At 66.2% G+C, this 17,848-nt stretch overlaps 2 protein-coding genes across 3 annotated transcripts in view; one reads left to right on the plus strand and one right to left on the minus strand.

The window, feature by feature from the left end:
• The first annotated feature begins 372 nt into the window (after positions 1 to 372).
• Positions 373 to 4,241, plus strand: PFDN5 (prefoldin subunit 5). Of its 2 annotated transcripts, XM_074929610.1 has the most exons (6): positions 373 to 469; positions 1,507 to 1,609; positions 3,464 to 3,495; positions 3,657 to 3,731; positions 3,818 to 3,923; positions 4,032 to 4,241. In XM_074929610.1, the coding sequence occupies exons 1-6, from the start codon at positions 398 to 400 to the stop codon at positions 4,109 to 4,111; spliced, it is 468 nt and encodes a 155-aa protein (XP_074785711.1). In that variant the 5' UTR covers positions 373 to 397; the 3' UTR covers positions 4,112 to 4,241. The 2 variants fall into 2 exon arrangements, with proteins under 2 accessions (XP_074785711.1, XP_074785712.1); XM_074929611.1 differs by lacking the exons at positions 1,507 to 1,609; positions 3,464 to 3,495 and having other exon boundaries at positions 388 to 469.
• Positions 4,242 to 6,041: 1,800 nt separating this feature from the next.
• The window catches only part of LOC141971824 (uncharacterized), a 165,479-nt gene continuing 153,672 nt past the window's right edge, over positions 6,042 to 17,848 (minus strand). The window contains 2 exon segments of the mRNA XM_074929419.1: positions 6,042 to 6,644; positions 13,341 to 13,786. Of these exon segments, the coding sequence (XP_074785520.1) occupies positions 6,042 to 6,644; positions 13,341 to 13,786 (1,049 nt within the window).

The following is a 17,848-nucleotide window of genomic DNA, read 5'->3' on the forward strand; positions in this document are numbered from 1 at the left end:
GCAGGTCTCCAAGGCTCCTGCCCTCCTCCTCTGCTGCTGGAGGTGACCCAGAGCTCCCAGATTTTCCTGCTGCCCCCCAATTTTGCTGCTGCCCCCCCATCTCTTTATTTTTGGGGTTGGGGGGACCCCAGGAGCCCTAGGAAGGGGACACACACACACAGACCTTGCTCAGGGCTCCGTCCCCACGGTGGTGCTGGGCTTTAGCCCCTTGGGGGGCACCTCGAATGCCCCTTTTAGGGCGGGAGGGTGACTCTATTCCCTGGGGGGGGCTGTTACTGCCCCCCGACTTTTGGGGTCCGCTCCCCCCCCGTCCCCGGGGCGCTGCCGGCCGCCAGGGGGCGCTGTGCGGGGAGCAGCGAGAGGCGCGGGCGGTGCCAGAGCGTCGCGGCGGCCCAAGATGGCGCAGACGGTGAATGTGGGGGAGCTGACGCTGCCGCAGCTGGAGCTGCTCAAGGGGCAGCTCGACCAGGTGCGGGGGGGCCGGGGGGGCCGCGTCCCCCCGCCTGGGGCCGCGCCGAGGGGGTGCAGGGCTGGGGGCGTGGGGCTGGGGGGGGTTATGGGGCCAGACTGGGCTGGAGGGGGGATGGACTGGGTCAGACTGGGCTGGAGTGGGGATGGACTGGTTCAGACTGGGCTGGAGGGAGGATGTACTGGGTCAGACTGGGCTGGAGGGGGGATGTACTGGGCCAGACTGGGCTGGAGGGAGGATGTACTGGGTCAGACTGGGCTGGAGGGAGGATGTACTGGGTCAGACTGGGCTGGAGGGAGGATGTACTGGGTCAGACTGGGCTGGAGGGGGGATGTACTGGGCCAGACTGGGCTGGAGGGAGGATGTACTGGGTCAGACTGGGCTGGAGGGGGGATGTACTGGGCCAGACTGGGCTGGAGGGGGGATGGACTGGGCCAGACTGGGCTGGAGGGAGGATGTACTGGGCCAGACTGGGCTGGAGGGAGGATGTACTGGGTCAGACTGGGCTGGAGGGGGGATGTACTGGGCCAGACTGGGCTGGAGGGAGGATGTACTGGGCCAGACTGGGCTGGAGGGAGGATGTACTGGGCCAGACTGGGCTGGAGGGGTGTGGGCGGGTGAGACCAGACTGGGCTGAGTGGGGATGTGTGGGGGGAGACTGGGCTGGGGCACTGGGGTGACTGGCCCAGACTGGGTTGGGCGTTGGGGGGGGGGGATGTACTGGACCAGACTGGGCTGAGTGGGGGTGTCTGGGAGCAGACTGGGGGGGGAGACACTGGACCAGTCCGGGCCCTGGGGAACACTGGACTGGGGGGGGGGGGGGGGTGTGACAACACTGGAGGTGACTGGGTGAGGTGCCCCCCACCCCCTGTCACCCTGTGTGACCCCGGGGGCCACCCCTGGGCTCTGGGTGTTTGGGGCCCCTCCGGGGGCTGCGGGTCTCGCTCTTCGGGGCTGTTCCTGGGGTGTCCGTGCCCGCCCCCCCCCCCGGCGCTGGGCCCCCCCCCCGGGCGCTGAGCAGGCCGTGCCCCCCCCAGGAGGTGGAGTTCCTCTCGTCCTCCATCGCCCAGCTCAAGGTGGTGCAGACCAAGTACGTGGAGGCCAAGGACTGTCTCAACGTGCTCAACAAGAGCAACGAGGGTGAGTGGGGGCCCCCCCGGACCCCCCCACACACCCCAATCCCCGCTGGGCCCGGGGGGGCCGTGCTAAGCCCCTCCCTGGCCTTCCCATCCCTGGCTGCTCCGCCAGAATTGCCCCTTTTTCCTCTTCTACCCCCCCCAAACCGCCCCTTCTTCTTCCTCCCCCCCCCCAAACCGCCCCTTCTTCTTCCTCCCCCCCCCAAACCGCCCCTTCTTCTTCCTCCCCCCCCCAAACCGCCCCTTCTTCTTCCTCCCCCCCCCAAACCGCCCCTTCTTCTTCCTCCCCCCCCCAAACCGCCCCTTCTTCTTCCTCCCCCCCCCAAACCGCCCCTTCTTCTTCCTCCCCCCCCCAAACCGCCCCTTCTTCTTCCTCCCCCCCCCAAACCGCCCCTTCTTCTTCCTCCCCCCCCCAAACCGCCCCTTCTTCTTCCTCCCCCCCCCAAACTGCCCCTTCTTCTTCCTCCCCCCCCAAACCGCCCCTTCTTCTTCCTCCCCCCCCCAAACCGCCCCTTCTTCTTCCTCCCCCCCCCAAACCGCCCCTTCTTCTTCCTCCCCCCCCCAAACCGCCCCTTCTTCTTCCTCCCCCCCCCAAACCGCCCCTTCTTCTTCCTCCCCCCCCCAAACTGCCCCTTCTTCTTCCTCCCCCCCCCAAACCGCCCCTTCTTCTTCCTCCCCCCCCCAAACTGCCCCTTCTTCTTCCTCCCCCCCCAAACCGCCTCTTCTTCTTCCTCCCCCCCCAAACCGCCTCTTCTTCTTCCTCCCCCCCCCAAACCCGCCCCTTCTTCTTCCTCCCCCCCCCAAACCCGCCCCTTCTTCTTCCTCCCCCCCCCAAACCGCCCCTTCTTCTTCCTCCCCCCCCCAAACCGCCCCTTCTTCTTCCTCCCCCCCCCAAACCGCCCCTTCTTCTTCCTCCCCCCCCCAAACCGCCCCTTCTTCTTCCTCCCCCCCCCAAACCCCCCCTTCTTCTTCCTCCCCCCCCCAAACCGCCCCTTCTTCTTCCTCCCCCCCCAAACCGCCTCTTCTTCTTCCTCCCCCCCCCAAACCGCCCCTTCTTCTTCCTCCCCCCCCCAAACTGCCCCTTCTTCTTCCTCCCCCCCCCAAACCCGCCCCTTCTTCTTCCTCCCCCCCCAAACCGCCTCTTCTTCTTCCTCCCCCCCCAAACCGCCCCTTCTTCTTCCTCCCCCCCCCAAACTGCCCCTTCTTCTTCCTCCCCCCCCCAAACCGCCCCTTCTTCTTCCTCCCCCCCCCAAACCGCCCCTTCTTCTTCCTCCCCCCCCCAAACCGCCCCTTCTTCTTCCTCCCCCCCCCAAACCGCCCCTTCTTCTTCCTCCCCCCCCCCAAACCGCCCCTTCTTCTTCCTCCCCCCCCCAAACCGCCCCTTCTTCTTCCTCCCCCCCCCAAACCGCCCCTTCTTCTTCCTCCCCCCCCCCAAACCGCCCCTTCTTCTTCCTCCCCCCCCCAAACCGCCCCTTCTTCTTCCTCCCCCCCCCCAAACCGCCCCTTCTTCTTCCTCCCCCCCCCAAACTGCCCCTTCTTCTTCCTCCCCCCCCCCAAACTGCCCCTTCTTCTTCCTCCCCCCCCCAAACCGCCCCTTCTTCTTCCTCCCCCCCCCAAACCGCCCCTTCTTCTTCCTCCCCCCCCCCAAACCCGCCCCTTCTTCTTCCTCCCCCCCCCAATCACCCCACGTCCCCCCGGGGTGACCCACCCAGCCCCACTCTGAGCAAATCTCAGGCTCTGGCACCTTGTGCCCCCCAGGGAGGCTGCAGGTAAGGGCGGGGGGGGGGCACAGGGGTGCTACTGGAGGTCCCAGATGTTCCCCTGCACCCCCCCACCCCCCCCATTTGTTTTCCCACAGGGAAGGACCTGCTGGTGCCGCTCACCAGCTCCGTATCCTTTCCTGCACCCCGCAGCCCCCCAAACTCCCTCCCCTCGGGGCTGCGTCGCGCCGCGGTGCTGTTAACCCCCCCCCGGGCCACACCCCGGCCCCCCCGTGCTGCCGGAGCCGCGTCACCCTCCCGGTTCCCCGCTTTCCCTGACCCCCCCCCCAGATGTACGTCCCCGGGAAGCTCTCGGACGTCGAGCGCGTCCTCATCGACGTCGGGACCGGTTACTACGTGGAGAAGGTGAGGCGGGGGGGGGGGAGGACAAGTTTGGGGGGTAGGGGGGGGGAAGCTGCCCCCCCCTTTACCCTTCCCCTTCCTCCCCCCAGACAGCAGACGACGCCCGAGACTTTTTTAAGCGGAAAATCGACTTCCTGACCAAGCAGATGGAGAAAATCCAACCGGCGCTGCAGGAGAAACACGCCATGAAGCAGGGTGAGCGCCCCCCTCCCTCCCTACTCCTGAGGGGTAAGGGGGGGCCCCTCTAACACCCCAAAAACGCCCCCCCACCCCCCCTACACCCACCCCTTTTTCTCCCCACAGCTGTGGTGGAAATGATGAGCCAGAAGATCCAGCAGCTCACAGCCCTGGGAGCTGCCCAGGCTGCCGCCACCAAGGCGTAGCCTTCGGCCTCCTCACCATCACCGCTGGGCTGGGAATGGAGGGAGGGAGCCCCCCCCCTGCCCCCCCCCCGCCCCCCCTCTTTTTTTGTAGGCAGCTGCCACAGCGCCAAATAAATGAGACTTGTGGAAACGGGGTGCTCGTGGGGGACACGGCGGGGGGGGGGGGGGACACATGCTGCGAATCCCACTCCGGCCTCTGCGAGGACCCAGCAGGGCCCCCCCGCAACACCCCCATGGGGATTTTTTTAACCCCCCCCCTCAAGACAAAATACTCCACGCTTCCCCCAAATGGAACTTTATTCTGTGGCCGCGGCCCCCTCCAGCCCTGCCGCTCCCCCGCCCCGTGGTGTGGGGGCCGCCTGGTGCCCCCCTGCCCCCCCCAGCTTCTACCCTACGCGTGTGTGTGTCCCCCCCCCGCCCCCATATGTACATCCATAGGCCCCAGCCCCCATGCGGGGGCACCCAGGGCCAGCCCGTGGCCAGTGGGGGCCACACGAAGTGTAAGTGTCCGGTGGGGGCCGGTGTCACCCTGTCCCCTTGCCCCCAGCAGTCCCTGTGTCCCCTGGGGGGGGGGTGTGTCACCTTGTCCTCCAACCCCCAGCAGTCCCTGTGTCCCCTGGGGGGGGGTGGGGGGGTGGTATCACCTTGTCCTGCCCCCAGCAGTCCCTGTGTCCCCTGGGGTGATGTCACCTTGTCCCCAGCACAGTCTGTGTCCCCTGCAGTGGTCCCCCTGCCCCAATGACAGTCCCTGTGTCCTCTAGAGTGGGGGTCACCTTGTCCCCAGCACAGTCTGTGTCTCCTGGGCTGGGGTCACCTTGTCCCCCTGCCCCCATGACAGTCCCCGTGTTGCCCAGCTGGCTGTCACCATGTCCTCCTGCCCGCAGCACAGTCCAGGTGTCTGCTGGGTCAGTGTCACCCTGTCCCCCTGCCCACTACAGTCAGTGTCACCCCACTCCCCTGCCCACAGCAGTCCAGGAGTCCCCCAGCTCGGTGTCACCTTGTCCCCCCGCCCACAGCACCGTCCGTGTGTCCCCTGGGTTGGTGTCACTCTGTTCCCTTTCCCACAGCGCCGTCCATGTCGCTCCCAGTTCAGTGTCACCACATCCTCCTGCCCCCCCCACAGTCCAGGTGTCCCCCAGTTTGGTGTCACCCCATCCCTGTGCCCACAGCACAGTCCCTGTGTCCCCCAGCTCAGTGTCACCTTGTCCCCCTGCCCACAGCACAGTCCGTGCGTCCCCCAACCCAGCGTCACCCCATTCTCCTGCCCCCGGCAGTCTGTCTGTCCTCTGAGTTGGCGTCACCTTGTCCCCCTGCCAGCACAGCCCACGTCCCCTCCAGCTCGCCGTCCCCCCATTCCCCCACCCACAGCACAGTCCGTGTGTCCCCTGGGTTGGTGTCACTGTTCCCTTTCCCCCAGCACAGTCCATGTCCCCCCCCAGCTCGGTGTCATCTTGTGTGTCCCCCAGCTCGGTGTCACCTTGTCCCCCTGCCCACAGCACAGTCTGTGTGTCCCCCAGCTCGGTGTCACCTTGTCCCCCTGCCCGCAGTGCAGTCCCTGTGCCCCCCAGCTCGGTGTCACCTTGTCCCCCTGCCCGCAGTGCAGTCCCTGTGCCCCCCAGCTCGGTGTCACCTTGTCCCCCTGCCCGCAGTGCAGTCCCTGTGCCCCCCAGCTCGGTGTCACCTTGTCCCCCTGCCCGCAGTGCAGTCCCTGTGCCCCCCAGCTCGGTGTCACCTTGTCCCCCTGCCCGCAGTGCAGTCCCTGTGCCCCCCAGCTCGGTGTCCCCCATTCCCCTGCCCACAGCACAGCACCGTGTGTCCCCCAGCTGTCCCCCTGCCCGCAGCACAGTCCGTGTCCCCCCCAACTCGCTGTCCCCCGTCCCCCTCCCTGCAGCACAGTCCGTGTGTCCCCCCCTCGCCCCCCCGCCCGCCCTCAACGCACGAAGAGGGGCTTGTGGACGCGCTTGTGGCGGTTGAGCGTGGCGCTCTTGGCGAAGCTCTCCCCGCACTCCACGCAGATGTAGGGCTCGTGCCCGTGCGCCTGCGCCCGGTGCCGCTCCAGCTCGGCCCCGTCGCGGCAGCTCTGCCCGCACTCCGGGCACGGCGCCGGCTGCCCGCGGGCGGCGTGAACCCGTTGGTGCTTCAGCAGGTTGGTGCTTTGGGCGAAACCGCGCCCGCACTGCCCGCAGCGATGGGGCCGAGCGCCCGAGTGGGTGCGTTGGTGTTTGATGAGGTTCTTGCTCTGGGTGAAGCTCTTCCCGCACTGCCCGCAGGTGTAGGGCTTCTCCCCGGTGTGGATGCGTTGGTGTTGGATGAGGTTGGAGCTCCAGCTGAAGCTCTTGCCGCAGTCCCCGCAGCGATACGGCTTCTCCCCGGTGTGCGTCCGCCGGTGCTGAACCAGGTGGGAGTTTTGGCTGAAGCTTTTGCCGCACTCGCCGCAGGTGCTGGGCCGTTCCCCGGTGTGAGTCCGCTGGTGCCGCAGCAGCTTCGACCAGTGGCTGAAACTCTTCCCGCACTCGTTGCAGATAAAGGGGCGCTGCCGGCCGCCCCGGTGCCGACCCCCCACGCCTTCCCCTTCCTCCTCTTCCTCGCCGTAGCCTCCCGCCGAGGTGGCCGCGCCGGCGCTGGGCTGCCCGCCTCGTTTTTTGCTTTTTGGGCCCAGGGGGCTGTGGGGGATGACGGTCTGGATGATCTCGTGGGGCAGCACCTCGTCCTCGCAGTCGCTCACGATGCCGTCGTCAGCTGGAGGGGGCGGCGGGAGGGGGGAGAGGCTGGGGAGGGGGCTGGCACCCCCTCATCGCGGCCAAGCACCCCCCCGCAGGGCTGGGTGTCCCCCCACCCTGCGGCCCCCTCTCCTGCAGCCCCCCCTCGCCCCCTCCTCACCGATGTAGACCCTCCGGACCATGTCCCCCTCGTCCGAGTCGTGCAGCTCCACCACGCAGGGCTCCTCCTGCTCCATGGGGGCGGCCGGCGGACCCCGGTGTCCTGCGAGGCAGCGGGGAGCCCTGAGCCACCCCCACCCCCCGCCAAAATCCACCCGCAGACACCCCCCCCATGCTCCTACCCCCCCCTCAGGCTCCCAAACCCATCCCCAGTTCCTTCAGCCTCACAATTTGCATCTTGTTTCGGGGGGGGGCAAGTCTCTTTGTGGCCCCCCGTCCCTTTATGCTGCCCCAGTTCCCCTCTGTGTTGTCCAAAATGCCTCTGTGCCTCCTCAAATCCCACAGTGCCACCCCAAAATCCCTTTGTGACACCTCAAATTCCCTTGTGCCACCCCAATATCCCTCTGTGCCTCCTCAAATCACACGGTGCCACCCCAAAATCCTGCTGGTCCACCCTAAAGTCCCTCTGTGCCACCCCAAATCCCACGGTGCCACCCCAAAATCTCTCTGTGCTTCCTCAAATCCCCTTGTGCCACCCCAATATCGCTCTGTGACACCCCAAAAATCCCTCTATGCCTCCTCAAATTCTCTGGTGCCACCCCAAAATCCTGCTGGTGTTTTCAAATCCCTCTGTGCCTCCTCAAATCCCTGTGTGTCACCCCAAATCCCTCCATGACACCCCAAAAATCCCTCTGTGCCTCCTCAAATTCTCTTGTGCCACCCCAAATCCCGCTGTCACCCCAAAATCATGCTGTGCTACCCCAAAATCCAATCGTGCTGCCCCACATGTCCCCTGTGTGCCCCCAAATCCCCACGTGCTGCCCCAAAATCCCTTCGTAGCCTCCCCCAAGCCCTCTGCGTGACCCCAAATCCCTTCGTGCCCCCCCCCCCGCCCCCGGTTGCTCTGACACCCCCCCCTCCCGTTACCTGGCCTCCCGGGGGGTTCGGGGGGGTCCCGCAGCTGCTCTGGACTCAGCCCTGCGGCTCTGCCCTGAGGTCGACCCCCGAGATCTGGGGGGGGGCACACGGACACGAGTGGTTACAACCCCCCAGATGGAGGGTGGGGGAACGTGTCACCCACCCCACGAATATGCCCCCCCCCTAACACCCCCCCCCCACACACACACACACACTGGGCGGGGGGGGGGGCTGCAGCACGCTCCTGTGCATCCCCCCCCCCGGGGTGCGCCCCCTCTTTGCTCCCAGGCAATTGCCTCCCCCCCCCCCCAACCTCTCCGGGGTCCTGCAGCACCGGGGGGGGGGAAGAAGAATCCGTCCCCGCGGGGGGGGCTGTCCCTGACCCCTCCGGGGGGGCCGGTCCCGGTGCCAGGCGGCGGCCGGGGCCATCTTGGCCGGGGGGAAGGGGGGGGGGGGGGGGGGGGCACAGGACACAGCTTGGGGGGGCTCAGGGACCCCCCAGCATCACCAGGGCTGGGAGGGGCGGCCCCGGGCGCCCCCCCCCCCCCCCTCCACACCCCTCGTCCCTCTCCACCTTCCCCGACCCCCCCGCGCTCACCGGCCCCGGCGCGGCGGCTCCGCCGCTTCCGCCGCCCGCCCGGCCCGAGGGGGCGGCGGCTCCGAGCGGGCCCGGCCCCCGCCGGGGGGGGGGGGGGGGTCGGGGTGGGATTGTGGGGAGGGCCAGACCTCAGACACCCCCGCGACACCGCGGAGAGCACCCCCCAAATCCTTGGGGCTGTCCCCAGGGTGGCCGGAGCCCCCCAAAAGTGATTTCATCTCCCCCCCCCCCGCCCTTCCCCGGGTGTCCGCTGCGCCCCAAAAGTGCCCCCCCCCCCCCCCGCCGTGTTTGTATCCCCTTTGTGGGGTGCCTGGTGTACCCCTAAAATGCCTGCACACACCCCCCCGAGCTCCTGCTGCACCCCAAAAGTGCCTTTCCCCCCCCCCCCCTCCTGGCGTGCCCGGAGCCCCCCCAAAGTACCTGCATCTCCCCGGGGTGCCCGATGCACCCAGAAGGTGCCTGTTCCCCTTTCTTGGGGTGTCCGGTGCACCCTAAAAGTGCCCGCACCCTCCCTCAGGTTGCCCACTGCACCCCAAAAGTCTCTGTACTCCCGGGGTGCCCCCCCCGGTGTCCGCACGTCCCCAAAGGTGCTCGGTGCACCCCAAAAGAACCTGCACCCCTCCCCAGGATGCCCAGTGCGCCCCCGGTATGCTTGTGCCCCTCTGCTGGGTGCACCCCAAAACTGTCTGCATCCCCCCCCCCGGATTCCAGCTGCGCCCCAAAGGTACCCGTGCCCCCCTCCCAGAGTCCCCCAGCACTGCCTGTACCCTCCAAAGACACTCAGTGCACCCCAAAGTTGCCTCCGTCCCCCCAGGGTGCCCTCTGCACCCCAGAGATGCCCTCAGCCCCCCCGGGGGTTCCCACTGCACCCCAAGGTGCCCCCGCCCCTCCGGGAATCCTGGTGCACCCCAAAAATGCCTGCACCGCCCTGCCCAGCATGCCCAGTGCACCGCCCAATGCCCCCCCAAACTGCCCAATGCCCCCCCAAACTGCCCAGTGCCCCCCAAAGCCGACAAGTGCCCCCCCAAACTGCCCAATGCCCCACCAAACTTTCCAGTGCACCCCCAAACCGCCCAGTGCCCCCCAAAGCCGCCCAATGCCCCCCCAACTGCCCAGTGCCCCCCCCAACTGCCCAGTGCACCCCAAAGCCGCCCAGTGCCCCCACAAACTGCCCAGTGCACCCCAGCGCCACCCAGTGCCCCCCAAATTGCCCAGTGCCCCCCCAAACTGCCCAGTGCCCCCAAAACTACCCAGTGCCCCCCAAAGGTGCTTAGTGCACCTCAAAAGTGCCCAGTGCCCCCCCAGCCTGCCTGAGACACCCCAAAGGTGCTCAATGCACCCCCGAAGCCGCCATGTGCCCCCCCAAACTGCCCAGTGCCCCCCCAAACTGCCCAGTGCCCCCCCAAAGCCAACCAGTGCACCCCAAAAGTGCCCAGTGCCCCCCCAGCCTGCCTGAGACACCCCAAAGGTGCTCAATGCACCCCCAAAGCTGCCCAGTGCCCCCCCAAACTGCCCAGTGCACCCCCAAACTGCCCAGTGCACCTCAAAGGTGCTCAGTGCCCCCCCCCGGGGATGCTGCCGTCCCCCCCCCCAAGGCTCTCGGGGCACCCGGAGCCCAATCGCTCCCCCCGGGGTGTTGGGGGGCGCTGGGTCCTCTCCCAGGGGCCCCCCCACACACACACTTGACCCCCCCAGCTCTGCTCGCCAGCACTCGGGGACCTGCTCAGGGTTGGGGTCTTTTTTTTTTTGGGGGGGGGGGGGGGGGGGCCTGTGGCCCTTTGGGGTCTAAATGGGCCGAAAAAGCCAAATTTCCAGCCCCGTGCCCTTCAGCGGGGGAAACTGAGGCACAGCGATTCCCCCCCCCCCGAAATTTCCTTTGACCTTAATCTGTGCCACCCCCCCCCCCCCCCGAAATTGGGGGGTAGAAAAAAGAGGGTTCGGGACTCCTTCCTGCCCCCGGGGGGGGGGGGCGAATGGGGCTGGGGGGAGCTCGAGCTGGGGTCCCCCCCCCATATCTGAGGGATAAAGGGGTCTTGCAGCATCGCCCCGGGGGGGGGACACACGACACACACACACACACAGGCGCTGCAAGGCCAATGCAGCCCCCCCACCTTCCCCCTCCCTGCCTCAGTTTCCCCCCCCCCCCCCCCCAAATATAATTTTCGGGGTGGGGGCCGCAGCGCCGGGGCCGCGAGGCACAAAGGAAAACCAAAGCGCCGGGACACCCCCCCCCCTCGCCCCCCCCCCCGCCATCCACCGCCGCTCCCCAGCCCCCTCCAACAGCTCCCCCCAGCCCTATCCCCACGTTGGATGGGGGTGCCCCATATTTTTATTTTAGGGGTTCCCCCCTCTTTTTCAGCCCCCCCCAAAGCCAACCCCAAGGACAGCGGCTCATCCATGCGCGTGTTTGTGTGTGTGTGTCCCCCCCCCGACACCCCCCCGCCTCCAACTCACCTCGCCGAGGTCGAAGGATGAGGCGGCGCGACGGGCTCTGCGAGGGGACGGCCAAAGGGGGGTTTGGGGGGGTCCCGGGTGTGGGATTTGGGGGGGGGGGGCGAGGGCTTGGCGCTGGCCCCCGGGCGGGAGGCTGCGTTTGGGGGAGGCCGGGAACAGGAAGGTCCCAGCGTCATCCCATTCCCCCGGCCCTGCTGCCGCCTCGCCGCCAGCCCCGGTGCTTTTTTTCCACTCGGCGAACGAAAAAAAAAAAAAAAATTAAAAAAAAAAAATTAAAAAATCGGGGCGAAACCTTGGATAGAGCTACGACACCCCCAAACCCCACAAACAAGCGATGGGGAGCATAGCGCTGAGGAGGGAAGGAGCGGGGGGGGGGGGCTCAACCCCTCCAGTGATGAGGAATCGTGGATTTGGTTTTTCTTTTTTTTTTTTTTTTCCGTGCTCCGCTTGGAAAATGTTCCCGGGTTGGCTTTTTTTTTTTTTTTTTTTTTTCTTAAGGGGAGATTTCACCAGGCTGTTTTTTAGGGGTACAAAAGCGGAAAAGGAACAGCTGGACACACACACACACACACCCCCTCCCAATAACCCCCCCCCCCCTCCAACCGCTTTGTGTAACGGCTCCAGCTCCAACCCAGCGCATTTCCCCCACCCGCCGGCAAAAAAAAAAAAAAAAAAAATAAAAAAAAAAATGGTTGGAAATTATGCAACGAGGCGGTCGCCTTCGTTAGGGAGATTGCGCCCAGCTCGGCCCTGGGGATCGGGGTTTTGGGGGTGCCCCCGACATCCCCTTTTTACACCCTGCAGAGCGCACACGCACACAGACACACAGACACACAGACCCCCCCCCCCCAGGCTCGGGGAGGGTTTGGGGGTGCGAGGGTTGGGGATTGGGGGGACCCGTCGCGGTGGTGGCTGCGGGGCGGTTGGGTGGCGCGTGTGGGTGCGTGTGTGGGTGCCGTCCCCGCGGGGCACCCGGCTCTGCTCCAGCCCCGGCGGGGAAGGGGATGGTGGTGATGGGGGGAAAAAAAAAAAAAAATAATGGGAAAATGATGGGAAAAAACAGAGAGATGATGGAAAAAGAAAAAACTAAAAATAGGGAGATGATGGGGAAAAAAAAAAAAAATAATGGGAAAATGATGGGAAAAAACAGAGAGATGATGGAAAAAAAAAAAACTAAAAATAGGGAGATGATGGGGAAAAAAAAAAAAAAACCACGCTGCTGTTGTCACCGTCACCTCAGCACTGGGGGGGTCCCCAAAACTGCTCAGCGAGTGCCGCTGCTGCTCGGGGATATTTTATTGAGCTCGTTGGCAGAACCGTGAGCCCCAACACTGTGTGTCCCCCCCCCGCCCCTCCCCTTGGATTTGGGGGTACTCGGAGGGGGGCGAAAGGCACCTGAACCCGGTTCTGCCACGGGCACATCCAGCCCCGGCCTGCTGCAGTCCCCGGCCCTCGCTGGGCAACGCACCCCGAAAATACCCCCCCATCCCGGCGTGCCCCCCCCGGCGTCCCCGTCACGTGATGTGACGCTTCTGGTGCTGATGGGGGTGGGATCTGTGGTGCCAGATACACCCCAAAAACCACCCCCCATCCCAATGTCCCCCCCTAGTGTCCCCGTCACGTGATGTGAAGTTTCTGGTGCCGCCGGAGCTGGGATCTGTGGTGCCAGACACACCCCGAAACCCCCCCTGATCCCAATGTCCCCCCTTGGCGTCCCCATCACGTGATCTGTGGTGCCAGATACACCCCGAAAATCACCCCCCATCCCAACATCCCCCCCTTGGTGTCCCCATCACGTGACGTGAAGCCTCCAGTGCCACCAGAGCTGGGATTTGTGGTGACAGATACACCCCGAACCCCCCCCGATCCCAACGTCCCCCCCGGCGTCGCTGTCACACAACACGAAGCTTCTGGTGCTAATGGAGGTGGGATTTTTGGTGCCAGATACACCCCAAAAACCACCCCCCATCCCAATGTCCCCCCCCAGTGTCCCCGTCACGTGATGTGAAGTTTCTGGTGCCGCCGGAGCTGGGATCTGTGGTGCCAGATACACCCCGAAACCACCCCTGATCCCCACGTCCCCCCCTCGGCGTCCCCATCACGCGACGTGAAGCTTCTGGTGCCGCCGGAGCTGGGATTTGTGGTGCCAGTTACACCCCAAAAACCACCCCCCATCCCAACGTCCCCCCCCAGTGTCCCTGTCACGTGATGTGAAGTTTCTGGTGCCGCCGGAGCTGGGATCTGTGGTGCCAGATACACCCCGAAACCCCCCCTGATCCCAACGTCCCCCAGCATCAGTGTCACACACGAAGCTTCTGGTGGAGGTAGAGGTGACATCTGTGGTGCCAGATACACCCCGAACCCCACCCCACATCCCCACGTCCCCCCCTCGGCGTCCCCGTCACGCGACGTGAAGCTTCTGGTGCCGCCGGAGCTGGGATTTGTGGCGGAAGCCGTCGCCGCACTCCCCGCAGATGTTGGGTTTCTCCTCGCTGTGGGTGCGGCGGTGGCGGATGAGGTTGGAGCTGACGCTGAAGCGTTTCCCGCACTCCCCGCAGCTGTAGGGTTTCTCCCCGGTGTGGGTCCGCTGGTGCTGGATGAGGGCCGAGCTCTCGCTGAAGCGTTTCCCGCAGGCGCCGCAGCCGTAGGGTTTCTCCCCGGTGTGGATGCGTTGGTGGGTGACCAGGTTGGAGTTCTGGCTGAAGCCTTTGCCGCAGGCGCCGCAGGTGTAGGGCTTCTCCCCGGTGTGGGTGATCTGGTGACGCGCCAGGTCCGAGCTGCGGCTGAAGCCTTTCCCGCACTCGCTGCAGATGGTGGGGCGCAGGCGACCCCCCCGTAAACCCAGCAGCTCCTTCAGCGGGCCCAGGCCCCGCGGGCTCGTCGCCGTTTTGACGGGTCGACGTGCCGGGGTTTTGCGGGGGGGCCGGGCCGGGCGGGCGGGCGCTTGGCTGCCGGAGGCCGGGGGGCTGGGGGGGGCTGCGGGGAGACGAGAGCTGGGCACCGGGGGGGCGGCGCGGGGATGGCCGGTGCCCAGGGGATGGGCAACCCCCCCCCGGCATTCCCTGTCCCGCTGCGCCTCCTCCAGCCCCTGCCTCCCTCCTCCAGCCCTGCTCCTCTTCTTCATCCCTACTCACCCTCCTCCAGCCCTTTACCCCTTCTCCATCCCTACTCTTCCATCCCTACTCCTCCCTTTCCATCCCTACTCTCACTTTCTCCATCCCTGCCCCCCCCTCCTCTATCCCTACTCCCAAATCTCCATCCCTACTCCCCCTTCCAATCCCTACTCCTCTTGTCCATCCCTACTCCTCCTCCTCTCCATCTCTACTCCACCCTTACCCATCCCTTTTCCACCTTCTCCATCCCTACTCCCCCTTCCCCATCCCTACTCCCCCTTCTCCGTTCCTTTTCCACCTTCTCCAATGCTACTCCTCTTCACCATCCCTACTCCCCAGTTTCCATCCCTACTCTCCTTTCTCCCTCCCTACTACGCCTTCTCCATCCCTTTTCCACCTTCCCCATCCCTACTCCTCTTTCTCCATCCCTTTTCCACCTTCTCCATCTCTACTCTCCCTTCTCCATCCCTTTTCCACCTTCTCCATCCCTGCTCCTCCTTCTCCATCCCTTTTCCACCTTCCCCATCTCTACTCTCCCTTCTCCATCCCTTTTCCACCTTCCCCATCTCTACTCTCCCTTCTCCATCCCTTTTCCACCTTCTCCATCTCTACTCTCCCTTCTCCATCCCTACTTCCCAGTCTCCATCCCTACTCTCCTTTCTCCCTCTCTACTCCTCCTTCTCCAGCCCTTTTCCACCTTCTCCATCCCTACACACACTTCTCCATTCCTACTCCCCCTCCCCATCCCCTCTATCCCTTCCCCATCCCTTTTGTCCCTTCTCCATCCTTCTGTCCCCTCTGTCCCCTCCCCATCCCCTCTGCCCCCTCTCCATCCCTTTCCCACCTCCCCTGTCCCCTCTCTGGTTTGGGGACAGCGGTGACACCCCTGTCCTGCTCCCAAGACGGGTTGAACTCCAGGCTCAGCCCCCCCAAACCCGCCACAACTCCGTGTCCCAACTCGGGGTGCACCGGGCAGGGACGGCACCACCCAGGGGCACCCGGTGCCCAGATTTCCTCTGCGAACCAGAGTTGGGGTGCCAGGAAACCCCACGGTGTGGGAGCAGGGCACCCCTGCACCCCAAAATCAGGACATCCTGCACCCCAGGATTGGGGCATCCCCACGCAGTGGGATCGGGACATTCCTGCACCCCAGGATCAGCGTGTCCCCAGGTGACGCCAGTGGGGCATCCCTGTACCCCCAAATCAGGGCATTCCCATGTCATATGGTCAGGACATCCCTGCACCCCCAGATCAGGGTGTCCCAATGCCACCAGAACGGGGAACCCTGCACCCCGGGATTGGAACATACCTGTGCCACAGACATGGGACGTTCCCGAACCCCCACACTGGGGCATCCCCACACCCTGCAGTCGGGACATCCCTGTACCCCGGGATTGGGGTGTCCCCCATGCCATGGGGTTGGGGCACCCCTGTACCCCGGGATTGGGGTATCTCTATGCTGGGGGATCGGGGTATCCCCACTCCGAGGGACTGGAGCAGCCCCACACCCTGGGATCGGGGCATCACCAGGGCAGCTGCTCCGGGAGCATCCACTTCTTGTAGGATCGGGGTACCCCCATGCCCCAGAATTGGGGTTCCCCGGACTGGGGTACCCCTGTGCCATGGGAGTGAGACAGCCCTACACCCCAGGACTGGGGTACCCATGTGCTGTGGGGTTGGGGCACCCCTAAACCCTGGGATCGGGGTACCCCCATGCCATAGGAATAAGACATCCCCACATCCCTGGGGCACCCCCACACCCTGGGATTGGGGTACCCCTATACCGTGGGAATGGGACACCCACACCCCCTGGGATCAGGGTCCCCCAAACCCCCAGGACTGAGGGATCGGGGTAACCCCACATTCCTGGGTTGGTGCAGACCCACAGGGAAGGGGGGGGCCCCTTCAAAAAAAAGGACTCACCACCACCCCGCTCCCCGCAATGCCACGGGGACACCCCAGCCGAGCCCCTCACCGTGGCTGGGTGCTGTTTTGGGGGGGCTCACCTGCGGAGGTCCCCTCCGGCAGCTCGGTGTCCCGGGGGTCCCGGGGGTCTCGGCCCGACGGTCCCCCCTCCGTGTCCATCGCCGCCGTCCCAGCACGCTCAGACGGGGGGACCCTGCCCGGGGTGGGGGGGGGGGAAAGGAGCAGGCAAAGAGATGGGGTGACACAGAGGCACCCTAAGGGGGGGTCCCGACTGCACCCCAAACTGCTCCATGCCTCAGTTTCCCCTCTTGATGCTGGGGGGAGGGGGGGCACCCCAAGGCCATGGATTGGGGGTTGAAGCGTCCCCCTCCCCATCCCAACAGCATCCCCTGCCCCATGCCCCCCCCCGCTCTCATGGAGGGGTGTCCCCCCAACATGGCGGGGGGGGGGGGCGCGCTACACTCCCTCTTCCTCTGCCCCCCCACCCCGAGCATCGCCGCCATCCCGGGGGGGCACCGAGAAGGGGAAAAGGGGAGGGGGGGGGGGGCGCCCTGTCGACCCTTTTTTTTTAAGGGGGGGTCCCTGGTCCTGACTCACCGCTGCGGCCGGCCTGGGCGGGGGGCCGGGGGGGCTCGGGGGGGCCCGGGGGGCGGCGGGGGAGCGGGAGCGGGGAGGCCGCGAGCGGAAGGGCCTCCCGGCATGGCCGCCCGCCGGCTGCCGGATGGCGCAGCTCTATGGTCGGGGGGCTCCGGCCCCCCGCCACCGGCCCCACATGTGTCCCCCCCACCCCGCCATGGGCAACGGACCCCCCAAGGGGGGGCTCGGCCAAGGTGGTGGTGTCGGGGGGGGGGGGTGCTCCCCCCTATCTCCTCCCACACCCACACCCCCCCCCCATCGCGGGCCTGGGCTTGGCGGCGCGACGGGAACGGGTAGGGGGGGGTTTGGGGTGTGTGTCCCCCCCCCTCAACGGTGTGTCTGGGGGGGTTGGGGGGTGTTGTGACACCCCCCCTCAGTGTGTGTGGCATTGTGGGGGTGCGGGGGGGGGGATAGGGCCCTTCTGGGGGTCCCGCTGGTGCTGGGGGTTTATAGCTAAGGGGGTGTTGGGGGGGGCAAGGGGGGGTGTCTTTTGCCCCCCCCCCCCCCATCCTGCCTGTGTCAGGTGTTGGTGGCTGCAGAGGGGATAAGGGGGGGACATCGCTCCCCCCAAAACACCCCCCCGGGTGCTTGCAGCAGGAGGGGGGGGGACACAGGATAAAATTGATGGGGGGGGTGCCGGTGCCCCGCCCCAGCACCCCAATTCAACCAGATGTTGGCAGCTGGGGGGGGCCGTTGGGCTGAAAGTCGGGGTCCTCCAGCCTCCCCAAAACTCTCCCCCCAGATGTTTGCAGCTGGATGGAGCTGCTGAGGTCGAGGGGGGGGAACATGGGAGAAAGGTGGGGGCACCCAGTGCCCCCCCCGCATTGGGGACCCACCCGGGCAGGGGGGACCCCCAGCCCCCACCCCCCAGCCGCTCCCTGCTCAGCTCCTGGTTTTAACCCTTCCCGCCCCGTGCCATCCGCCCCGGTGGCTGTTGACTGGGGGAAGTGGTCAGTCGGACTGGGAGTCACTGGTTTGAACTGGTGGCGGTGTGAGCTGGCAGCAGTGGTCACTGTGGGTTCGCCCTCCCCCTTCCTGGAGCAGGTTTGGGGGTGTGAGACCCTCTGTCACTTGGCCAGGCTGTCACCATGTCAGGGTGCTGGGTCACCCCCTGCTCCGAGCTCTGCTGTCACCCAGTCAGGCTGTTGGCTCACCCGCAGGATGGTCTGTCACTGTGTTGGGGTGTTGGGTCACCCCCCCAGGCTTGGCTGTC

This window comes from Athene noctua, chromosome 30 (genome assembly GCF_965140245.1).
Source record: "Athene noctua chromosome 30, bAthNoc1.hap1.1, whole genome shotgun sequence".
NCBI classification, from domain to species: domain Eukaryota; kingdom Metazoa; phylum Chordata; class Aves; order Strigiformes; family Strigidae; genus Athene; species Athene noctua.